Source organism: Asterias rubens, chromosome 17 (genome assembly GCF_902459465.1).
Source record: "Asterias rubens chromosome 17, eAstRub1.3, whole genome shotgun sequence".
Lineage (NCBI taxonomy): Eukaryota > Metazoa > Echinodermata > Asteroidea > Forcipulatida > Asteriidae > Asterias > Asterias rubens.
The window spans coordinates 13145749-13158461 of record NC_047078.1 but is presented as its reverse complement, the minus strand read 5'-3'; the positions used below and the strand labels follow the sequence as shown (position 1 = coordinate 13158461).

Genomic DNA, 12713 nt, shown 5'->3' with positions numbered 1-12713 from the left:
AAATCTACAAGTCAGCCATTTTCAACAGTTTGATAAAGGCCACTCATCTGGGTCCCCAGAATCAAAGCAAAACATTTTTGTTAAATTGCTGAAACGAATTGTCTTTTATTGACCAAAGCATGATTACCAAACATTGGACTAGAGTGGAGAAGGAAAGTGCTATATAAAGAAGATGAGAGCTGATTACGTTCACCACATTTGTCTATTTAGTTTAAACCTTAACTAATATGCACAACATTCTATTGAAATGCAATCACTTGTTTCAAAAATTACTCCCTCTGATTTTATGAACAATAAGCCTTCATGATCGAGGCATAAATTTATGAAAAAGAGAAAATTCTTTAAGAGATGTTAAATTTGCATCGGGGATAAAGAAGACTAATTTTGTTTTTTTAACCCATACACCGATGTGTGTTAGCACTGTATACTCAGTACTTTCCTGAGTCCTGTACCCATATACACCGATGTGTGTTAGCACTGTATACTCAGTACTTTCCCGAGTCCTGTACCCATATACACCGATGTGTGTTAGCACTGTATACTCAGTACTTTCCAGAGTCCTGTACCCATACACCGATGTGTGTTAGCACTGTATACTCAGTACTTTCCCGAGTCCTGTACCCATATACACCGATGTGTGTTAGCACTGTATACTCAGTACTTTCCAGAGTCCTGTACCCATACACCGATGTGTGTTAGCACTGTATACTCAGCACTTTCCCGAGTCCTGTACCCATACACCGATGTGTGTTAGCACTGTGTACTCAGTACTTTCCCGAGTCCTGTGAACAAATATCACAGGCATGTTACTCGGGTGGGATTCGAACCCACGACCCTTGCAATTCTAGAGCAATGTCTTACCAACTAGACTATAGCCCGGTAGCTGGACACAGTTCGAATCCTATGTTTTGGCAGCGGGTACCGCACTGACATACATGTAAGAAAATTCTTTGTTAATCTAAAATAGCTTGCTTTATTGAAACAAAACCTAAAAGTTTGTTATCCTCAGCAAAAATATAAACAAATTGTTGTAAAAGCTGTGAGAGTTGTGATGTCTCCCCTTGGGTCATAAACACTTATCCTTGGAGGAACATTCTTAAACACTGTTATTTCTTCAGCTCTGGGCTACCTTGAAATAATAAGCTGTTTCTCCATTTTATTCAGAGTGGAAGTATGGAAGTAATGTAAGTGCTAAAAAGAAAATAGTTTATGTTTCTTGTAAAAGTAGATACTTTTGGCTCTTTGGTAAAAACTTTCTTTTCCAGTTTTTATTCATATGGATGGTAGTAAACACTTGAAACTATAAAGTCAAAGTAAATAGTAGTTTTTAATCATGCGACATGAAGCTTCAAGGATGAAGACAAATCACGAGGGGATAAAACAACATTACTTACTTACAATGAACAATGTATCTGAAGTTAAATCTTACTGTTTGACTATTAAACTGAATCCAGTAAAAAAGATGATTTTCATAGTTTGTAAGGACACAAACTAGGAAAACACCTCAATATCTTTGGGGATAAAAAAATGTCTTTTCCTATATCCACATTTTTGTCACTTAATTCCCAAGGAAATCTTTGTCATAATATTTTGTACTGGAAGAAAAGTTGTGTAGTATTCCTTCAGATTAGAATTAGCTTGTTGTGATCATTGCCCATGCTTCATCATGCTCCTACAACATGCAGGATGTTTTCCTTGATATGTTAATCTTTTGGATTGTATTTCAAGACTTTATTTGTACACTAATCACCTTTGTGTTACTATTTGTGATTTTGTTTCAGCTTCCCCTTACCTCCATTGCTGTCAGGGTCTCATCGAGCTACTGGACTAGCCATGTTTACTGGTAGGTGTGCATACCATACAAACATTGTATAATGCATAATCTCTCTTCTTCTTCTTAATTCTTTTGTTTATTTTTCTTGAATTGTTGAGTAAGATAAATAACTTTTTGGGTTGAGCATAGGAAATTATATCAGGATTTAAACCTTTGACCTCTGGTTCAACATGATGGCGCTCTCCCTATTATGAAACATTATTTGGGTGTTCCAGTCAGAAGTCTTACTTAAAGGAACACGTTGCCTTGGATCGGTCGAGTTGGTCTTTGAAAAGCGTTTGTAACCATTTGTTATAAAATGCATATGGGTAGAAAGATGTTGTAAAAGTAGAATACAATGATCCACCCAAACATGCCTCGAAATTGCACGGTTTTCCTATTACCTCGTCGACTAACACGGTCGGCCATTTGACTCCCATAAATGGCCGACTGTGTTAGTTCGCACAGTAAAAGGAAAACCACGTATTTTCAAGGAAGATTTGTGTGGATCATTATATTCTACTTTAAGTATCTTGTAATCATATGCATTTTATAACAAACGGTTACAAACGCTTTTCAAAGACCAACTCGACCGATCCAAGGCAACGTGTTCCTTTTACTACTTCACATTGGTTGACTCCATTTTTTACTTGACTGGCTTCAAGTGGATGTTTTTTCCTGCCTCTGACAGTTGTTATGAATAGCTATCTGGGCATTCCATGGTGTATAGTGTGCTCAGGCGTTCACCTAAAGTACTTCACTTCATGTGCTCTGGCGTTCACCTAAAGTACTTCACTTCATTTCCCCAGTACAAAGAGAGATGCATGTAGCTCACACATTCATGCTCTGAGCCTCCCTTTAAAGGCAGTGGACACTATTGGTAGTTTCTCAAAATAGTTATTAGCACAAAAACCTTACTTGGGAGCTGTTGATATTATAAAACATTGTGAGAAACCGCTCCCTCTGAAGTAGCGTAGTGACACTGGACACTATTGGTTATTGTCAAAGACCAGTCTTCTCACTTGGTGTCTCAACATATGCATAAAATTTAAAAAACAGTCAAAATTTGAGCTTAATTGCTCGTCAAAGTTGCAAGATAATAATGAAAGAAAATGCACCCTTGTCACACAAAGTTGTTGGCTTTCAGATGCTTGATTTTGAGACCTCAAAATCTAATTAGGAGGTCTTAAAATCAAATCCAGGGAAAATTGCTACTTTCTTGAAAACTACGCCACTTCAGAGGGAGCCGTTTCTCACAATGTTTTATACAATAAACTTCTCCGCACTATTTGTTACCAAGTGAGGTGTTATGCTAATAATTATTTTAAGTAATTACCAATAGTGTCCACTGCCTTTAACTTGAGGCTAGCGTAAATCACCAACTCCAGACCTTTGCCTTTTTTTAATAAAAATGTGTCATACAAGAATGGGCAGGTTGCCACCATTTGTTACCATTTTATTTGGATCAATGGAAAGTAAGTTTGAGCGTTTTAAGATTCCAGCATACCCTGGCAGATTATCGTTCTAGGATTACATACAAGGTTTTATGATTCATGGTAAACAAACAAACTTTTTTTTGCAAGATAACATTAAAACTCAAGTGCTAATTATTGCCTTTGTTGATTCAGGGTTTCATTGTGGCAACTAGGCTATATTTTCAAATTAAAACGATAACTCCAGTAGCTCCAAAAAGTTACTACCGTGCAGGCGCATGGAATCTGTTTACGATACCGGCCCAGAGTGGTTAAACTGTTTTGTAGCCAGGGATCATGCCCAAGATATAACCTTGGAAGTGGCAGTTCCACCCGCAACTGCCCTCAAAGTTTGACAGGGTGTACTTTTACTTCTTAACATGCGATTAAAACACAGCAAACAGCCGTAGATAGATAGTGATCTCAAGATGACAACAGTTTAAAAAAAAGCACACGGTCCCCATTAGAAAAAATGATGCTGTCCACCTTCAAGGGTTCAAAGGTTGGAAGTCCTTTTACGATCACCAACATCATCATCATCATCATTCTCTTGATTCATAATGGGGGAAGTAGAGCCGCCTAACCAATGCGTTCTGCTGCTGATTGCCACAGCTTCCCTGCCCGAGACTCGAAGTCTGCTTCCAGTTGGCCCACCCAGGTGCTACAAGGTCGGCCTCTTGGCCTCAGACTGGGCAGGGGCAGAATCCTCCCATGCCTCGATGCTCAGCTTGAGGGCCACATGGGCAGGTGTATCCTCTTGGAACCGTCTGACAGTGCCAAAGAGGGAGTGACATCTCCCGGAGATGGTCACGCGGATGTCCTCTATGTCGGTGGTCTCTGAGATTGTTGCGTTAGTGATGAAGTCAGACCACCGGACGCCGAGAATGCGTCATTGACACCTGAGGCTGAAGGTTTGGAGCCTCCGTGTGTCGTCATCTCGGAGTGTCCATGTTCCTGAGCCGTAGAGTAGGTAGGGGAGGACACACGTAAAGCGCTCGCCTCTCACCAAGGTGACCCCGGTTCGATTCCCGGTCGGGGCCATATGTGAGTTGAGTTGTGCGTTGGTTCTCTGCTGTGCCACGGTTTTCCAGACTATCCGGTTTTCCTCCCTCAGGAAAAAATCAAACACTTTCGATCTTGGCTGTGCTCCGTGGTCATAATGGGTTGATGTGGCTGGCAGCTGAATGCGCCCTTGCATGCCTGCTTCTTGAACACGTTGTAGCCGCGTCCTTCGCAATTCAGCTCTAGCTGCGAGTAAGGACGATTAGCCCCCAAATTATTAAATTATTATATCTACTATTATAATTACTTCTTATTTTAATATATTTGTGTATTGTGTATTATTTATTTGTTTTTAATTCGTCAATGCAACAAGGTCAACTAACTTCACTCTAGTAGGCGAGAAATTCCTCTTCCAGCGATTCCCCTTTTTTTTCGCGTTAGCATATTTTAAGAGGCTGTATCTCGGAAACGTTATGGAGTATGGATTTAATTTTTGGTGTGTGTTCATTTTAGCCATAGTGGAACAGTTAGACAAAGTTTCATGTAAATCTGAGCTAATTTGACAGCTGGTTAATTTCAACCCATAGGTTTGTACAATAAATATTTGGGGGAGGGGGTGTCTGGCAGGCCTAATGCAGCAGAAAGCGATTTATATTTTTTATGTAGCATCATGTTAATGACCATTTCCACTTGGTTTCATGTGGTACCTACAATGTTTGATTCAGCCTATTATTTTGCCTCTTTGTTGGGGGTCCATGCGCCCAATGCAGCGGGGGGGGGGGGGGGGGGGGGGGCAGACATCCCTATCTGACTATGTCAGGTTATCCACTAAATGTTCCGTACTTAAATATTGGTACCTCGTTCCTTTAACCAAAGTGCTCTGGGCTGCCGGTCTATTGTGTCTTTAAGCGAGACACTTTACCATTGCTTCGTCCTCCGGATGGTATGTTAAGCCGTTGCTCCCATGTGTTATGTAACGCATGTAAAAGAACCCAGTGCACTTATCGAAAAGAGAAGGGGTTCGCCACGGTGTTCCAGTTCCGATCAACAGCAAATTGCGCCACAGCACCTTGTAAAAACATTACATGGCGCTTTCAGGATTAGGTCTCTTAATCAAACAAACACCTACATCTTGCAGGGAATACTGGATGTAACAGCGCCAGGAGTGTCACTGAGTGACGTTCATGTGCGCTATTTAACAAGCCACAACTATTATTATTATGACATAAATGTCCTGTGACTCAATTGCTAGTGTCAATTGACATGGTACAGGTATCCACCTTAACATAATGATGTGCTTTACTGTTATCAGGTGTAGCAGCTTTTGGTATAGGTGTTAATCTTCTTCCTGGTGATTATACTCAGTCTGTTGAAGTCATCAAAGCCTTACCATATGCATCAGCTCTACTGTTTCTAACCAAGCTCTATATCACATGGCCTTTGTGCTATCATGGCATGAATGGTGTACGTCATATGGTTAGTATCACAGTTACATACTATTTTAACCTCAAATTTAATCTGAGTAGTAAATACAGCCAGACCACTTTTTTTTTAAGATCAACTTTTTTTATTTACTGGTCTGATTTAATTTGACAATGAACAGTTCTGTGTATTCAGTTGTTACCATTGATCTGAGCAACTTTAAACATACCAGGCTAATCAGACCGTCAAAATTCTAAATATCATTTGAAGTTGGACTGGGTTTTTTTGTATGTAATCTTCTCAACACTCAATAAACATTATTTACTCGACAAAAGTGTTGCCATTGACTTGATCTTATACAGCAGCAATAGATCAAGGGTGAGAAATTTGTTATGTTTGTAGACATGGTTTTATTTAAAATTAAATGCAAAATGAAAAATTAGTTTGCTGTATATGTATGTAAATGAATAAGTTTGTTAAACATGTAAACGAATAAGTTTGTTGTATACAGCTGTGTACATGTACATGTGTATTCATTGGAAGCAACACGACCTAAAAGTTGGCTCGTTTGAGCCCCAACTCAAGTTGTCTCGTTTGAGCCCCAACTCAAGTTGTCTCGTTTGAGCCCCAACTCAAGTTGTCTCGTTTGAGCCCCAACTCAAGTTGTCTCGTTTGAGCCCCAACTCAAGTTGTCTCGTTTGAGCCCCAACTCAAGTTGTCTCGTTTGAGCCCCAACTCAAGTTGTCTCGTTTGAGCCCCAACTCAAGTTGTCTCGTTTGAGCCCCAACTGAAGTTGTCTCGTTTGAGCCCCAACTCAAGTTGTCTCGTTTGAGCCCCAACTCAAGTTGTCTCGTTTGAGCCCCAACTCAAGTTGTCTCGTTTGAGCCCCAACTCAAGTTGTCTCGTTTGAGCCCCAACTCAAGTTGTCTCGTTTGAGCCCCAACTCAAGTTGTCTCGTTTGAGCCCCAACTCAAGTTGTCTCGTTTGAGCCCCAACTCAAGTTGTCTCGTTTGAGCCCCAACTCAAGTTGTCTCGTTTGAGCGCCAACTCAAGTTGTCTCGTTTGAGCCCCAACTCAAGTTGTCTCGTTTGAGCCCCAACTCAAGTTGTCTCGTTTGAGCCCCAACTCAAGTTGTCTCGTTTGAGCCCCAACTCAAGTTGTCTTGTTTGAGCCCCAACTCAAGTTGTCTCGTTTGAGCCCCAACTCAAGTTGGCTCGTTTGAGCCCCAACTCAAGTTGTCTCGTTTGAGCCCCAACTCAAGTTGTCTCGTTTGAGCCCCAACTCAAGTTGTCTCGTTTGAGCCCCAACTCAAGTTGGCTCGTTTGAGCCCCAACTCAAGTTGGCTCGTTTGAGCCCCAACTCAAGTTGTCTCGTTTGAGCCCCAACTCAAGTTGTCTCGTTTGAGCCCCAACTCAAGTTGTCTCGTTTGAGCCCCAACTCAAGTTGTCTCGTTTGAGCCCCAACTCAAGTTGGCTCGTTTGAGCCCCAACTCAAGTTGTCTCGTTTGAGCCCCAACTCAAGTTGTCTCGTTTGAGCCCCAACTCAAGTTGTCTCGTTTGAGCCCCAACTCAAGTTGTCTCGTTTGAGCCCCAACTCAAGTTGTCTCGTTTGAGCCCCAACTCAAGTTGTCTCGTTTGAGCCCCAACTCAAGTTGTCTCGTTTGAGCCCCAACTCAAGTTGTCTCGTTTGAGCCCCAACTCAAGTTGTCTCGTTTGAGCCCCAACTCAAGTTGTCTCGTTTGAGCCCCAACTCAAGTTGTCTCGTTTGAGCCCCAACTCAAGTTGTCTCGTTTGAGCCCCAACTCAAGTTGGCTCGTTTGAGCCCCAACTCAAGTTGTCTCGTTTGAGCCCCAACTCAAGTTGTCTCGTTTGAGCCCCAACTGTCCATATTAATTACTACATGTATCAGACATGTTTTTTAAGGTTTTAAATTGATGTTTCTTAAGTCCCTACATGTACAATGTATGTATATAAAGAATTGTTTTGTGTTTGTGTATGTAGGTATGGGATACTGCCCGTGGACTTGACATGAAGACACTGTATACTACTGGCTATGCTGTGGTGGCTTTATCAATCCTCACTGCACTTGGAATCTCTTTGTTGTAATGGATTTTGTTGTATTTGCTTTTTTTTCACTAAATGGATTATTATAAATAAACCTTATAAATAGCAATGATTTAAAATGTTTTGAAGTCATGGGAAAACGTTAATGAGAAAATATTGTATTGTTTGACTGAACATTGGCAGCACTTGAATGACATGAAGAAACCCAGCATCATTATTCAACATAGTTGTTATACGACTGGTTCCATAGTGTGCTACCTCCTGGTATTTGAGTCATTAAAGACACTGGGCACTATTGGTAATTGTCAAAGATCAGTCTTCTCACTTTGTGTATCTCAACATATGCATCAAATAACAAAACTGTGAAATTTTCAGCTCAATTGGTCATCGAAAGTGCGAGATAATTAATGGTAAACAAATGTAATTGTGTTTCTTCCGAGGGAGCCGTTTCTCACAATGTTTTATCAACCTTTCCCCATTGCTCATTACCAAGTAAGGTTGATGCTAATAATTATGTTGAATAATTACCAATAGTGTCCACTGCCTTTAAACACCAAGTTTTCTCATTTCATTTTATTTGAATTTTCTACTTTGAAGTATGTGGAGTCGTCAGAAATGTGTAAAAAGGAATCTTTGAACCACTCACAACTACAATTATGTCACTGTTTTACCATTTTTGATAACTTTGCAACATCATAGTGTATTCAAACAACTAGTTGCATTTGAATTGAAATAGTATTCATAAATACATGTACATAAGACAATTTATCCATTATGATTGGTCGAGAGGGCATCATGAGGGGTTGTTTGCATGGATGATATAACACCAGTAAAAAGTGTTGAAACATGGGCCGTACACGCACCTGTGCAAGACAATTTCTTCATTCCTATTGGTCGAGAGCAACAGGCCGGGACATTTGTGCCACAGCAATCTTCTTATAAGGAGTTGTTTACCCGAGGGCCTAACCATTTCATAGCTGGAGGGGTGTTGTGTTGCAAGAAATCATTGAACAATTTGTTGTTTGTATTTATTTTACTTTTTAACCAAAAAGTGTTTTGACCGAAAAGGTATTTATGAATGGAAATCAAAGTGTGTTGAATCAGTTTTCAACCCGCTGAGGTCTGGTTCTTGATAATTAACCTCGACTTCGTGTCGGTAAATTTATCAAGAACCAGGCCTCAGCGGGTTTAAACCACTAGTTGAAAACCTCTTCACCACACATTGAATCCCTTATGATGAACTATGTAGTGTTGCTGCCATTGTTGTACCCTGAGGTGTCAAAGATAAGTCACAGTGCTTCTGTACTGAACACTGTGACAGTTAAAGCAAGAGAGGAACTATAATTACAAACCATGCAGACTAATGGAATAAGAACATTTCAGTGTATCATATGTATTGTCCAAGTAACATGGCAATCTTTTATTGATAACAAGCTTTACTTTTGATCAAGAAATGAATAACAATACTAAGAATACTTATTCTTTAAAGTTATTTTTGTGATAATCGTTATCTGCAATAAAGAGTGTTAATAAATGAAAACTGGGCCTAACCAGGTGCATGATACTGTGTACATGTAGTGCAATGTCATGTAATATCCGGAGTCAAATACATGAAAACAGTTTACTATTTCTGGTTTGTACAGCACATCATGTATCCCATTAGTTCAATGCAGTTTGGAAAGCTAATGAAGTTGCAGCAGACAGACAGGAAGTGTTATATTGATTACATAGTTCTGAGCATGCATCAGTTCGGATTACAAAGCTGTACCTGCTAAGTCTGCTGCCACTTTGCCTTCCATTAACAATCGTATGGACCGATCCGACGCACACCGGGCGCGCAAGTGTTTAGCACCGCGCCCCATTGCTGCACAAAGACATGAGGAAGTCAGGTTTCCTTTTACTCTTTATGGAAATTAAATGTTTTCCTCAACGAATAACACAATTTCCTCAACAGGACATCATGATATACCAATGTGTAGATCACTGACCACAAACATTTGCAACAAAATAATAGCCGAATCATCTTGAAAAAAGTGCTTGTCTTAGGCGAGTTATGGGTCAAAGATGCGGAAACTGCATGAAAGTCGCTAAAATGCATTACATCGGCAGGTATTTTGTCAGAATTTCAGTTTTTTATTCACAGCTTAATTTTACAAACTTGCCAAGAATGTAGTACATTGTTATATCAAGCAGCTATATCAAGGAAATTTCATAGATTATCGAGGAAGACATTCAATTCCCATAAAAAGTGAAAAGGAAAACAACTTTCTCGCGTCTTTGTGCACAAAACTAGGCACAAAGACACCCCAGCAATGGCACACAGTACATGGCGGCGCCCAGCACTTGCGCACCTGGATCGGTCTACATGTATATTACAAGATAAGAAATAAAGATATCTTCTTTTCCTGCGTAAATATTGAAGCTTGTGTTACAGCAATTTCAATACCATTCCTATCAATTGACACGCTCAGAAATTCTTTGACAAATGCATCACTACTGATTTTACAGCAACTCGTGTAGCACAAACCTTAATTATTTTTTTAACAACGAGAATGTCCTACAATTAAATATTAGACAACTGATATACTTCTCAACCCAGTAATCACAATAGTTAAGAAGTTCCAATTGTTTGAACTGTCCTACATGTACATGTATCTTCAACGAATTACACTCCCGAATTACCCTTAACATTTGATGTAATGTACTTCAATTAAAACTAGTAACATCTCTTGCAAATCTGGCTTTGAATATACTATTTGTTTTAAATTTATCTATACAATACTTCTACATGTTTCCTATTCTTCATACATGTAATATAACTTTGGATATTTGATTTCCCTATTTGCTACAAGTAAAAAGTAAAAGTCAATAATATACAATTGGGACATTTTGTTAAAATACTGGACAAGATGTCAGTAAATGCTCTAGATCAAGGATAAAAACTTAGCTGAATAAGACTAAAAGGAATGCACATGCATTTTTTAAATGATGCACAGTTCAAATATACATTTTCTTAAAATAGTTATAATATACTATACTTTGCTACAATTCGCCGGTCGTACCATGAACTGACCTAACTGACTCAAATCATACATTTTTTAAAACACATTATTGACAACTCAATACTGTTAATGTTATCAGCATGTTTCAGTTCCTAATATGTAATAGTTTGGTAATTACACTAATTAGTAAGAACGACGCATCGCTAGATTTTCCATTTGTCTTTTCATAAAGTGACCTATCTAGATACGTCGCTTTACCAATAGTTTAACTGTGCGCTTACAGCGCGTGCAAATTTTCGTACCACGAAGTGACCTAATTGGGAGCGGAGTATTTTCACAAAAGGACCGATCTCGATAGGTCTCTATTACGCATTGGTACACAGTGCGCTGCAGGCAAAAATGAAATTTTTATTTTCACAAAGTGACATAAGTGTTTAGGAATTAATTACTAATTAAAATAGTTTTATGGATGAAAACACATTGATAGTTCTGTATGAATAAAGTATTCAGCTTTGTTTTCGTCATAAAATATTACAATAAAGTTGGTAAGCAGACTCCGAAAGAGCAGTTTTAAAAGTAGTGCAACTTCAATCGTGTTTTTCTCCGAACACAATTTTTAAAACAGTCATCGAGTTAGGTCCGTTCGTGGTACGAACGACGAATTGTTGAAGGTTGCTTGAACATAACTAATTATTTATTAAAATGAAAATTTAAATTAAAATACACAGAGTGTTAATAGTTGATGATTAAAGACACTGGACTATATAAGAAATCTATGGCAACTTAATTATGGTTCGATATGAAAGTGAAGCTGTACTTTTTATAACACCACTTAGTACATCAGTGGACATTGAACAATAGCAATAGTCTTTGAATCAAACAACTGGGGGCAGAGAGCAGCTTTTTGTAAGCATGTAATCCACCACAAACCATTGCCACCTTAAATCAAGGTAACCCCTGGAAACAAGAGGTGTAGTTTAGTTGCCATGTGAAGCTCTGCTCAAACCTTCAGGGAATGAAATTATATACTGGCTTACTTTTGAAAAAGTAAATTTTACAATAACTTGAGAGGCATTGGTTGCAGTTGCTCCAATTGTAACTTGGTTGTATTGCCATACAGCCAGTCTCCAATAATACCATTAAAGTTAAAGACAAGTTTAGAGAGTACATGTATGTGTACATAAGGCATACAACTGTATGCTGTGGCTTAGGTTAGATAATCCTAAGCTTTAACACAAGTTACTCGATACATATGTAGCATTTTCTCAATGAAAAAAGAGCATTTGGTTTGCTGTAAATGAAAGTGGAAAGATAAAGGTCAACCCATCTCTGTAAAAATGAAAACACAAGTGACATTTAAAGGCTGTAAGAGGCCATGACAACACATGTAAGCTTACATGGTTACTTTGGGTTGTACCAGTGTCATATAACGTAGCTTTGTTGACCAAGAAGTTTGGATAAAATATTTTATTTGTGCAGGCAAATAGTTTGAGTTGTGAAAGCAGAAACAAGAACCACATACACCAAATCAGCATAATGTTAATTGATTTCCAGCACTGGAGTCTCATGTTTCAACAAGGTTGCTTTGAGTACAAATACATCTCAATAGGTTTTTCATGTATCAACTATTTTTAACTGCAGCTATGAACAAAATAAACTGCACTGTACTTCAAGCACTTTTAAGTGACCAGCTTTTTCCTTCTCACGCTTAACTAGACCACTATCGCTTTTCCTTCTGATCTCCCTAAATAAATGCCTGAAAGAGGATTGATTTCACTATTTGTTTTATTACTGCTACTCTGGTAATAGAAACATTTCCTGCATGGATCAGGATGTCATTAACTAAAATCCCAATGATGATAACATGCATAAATATACATCCATCTATAAATGGGATCCAAAGTGTGCTCTAGGAATGCGACATCCAACTATGGTAATC

At 38.9% G+C, this 12713-nt stretch overlaps 1 protein-coding gene across 1 annotated transcript in view; it reads left to right on the top strand.

Moving 5' to 3' along the window:
• The window catches only part of LOC117301547 (succinate dehydrogenase cytochrome b560 subunit, mitochondrial-like), a 42029-nt gene extending 33748 nt beyond the window's left edge, over positions 1–8281 (top strand). The window contains exons 4-6 of the mRNA XM_033785577.1: positions 1782–1843; positions 5600–5763; positions 7710–8281. Of these exons, the coding sequence (XP_033641468.1) occupies positions 1782–1843; positions 5600–5763; positions 7710–7814 (331 nt within the window). The 3' untranslated portion in view covers positions 7815–8281. The remainder of the gene's footprint in view (positions 1–1781; positions 1844–5599; positions 5764–7709) is intronic.
• The last annotated feature ends 4432 nt before the right edge of the window (positions 8282–12713 follow it).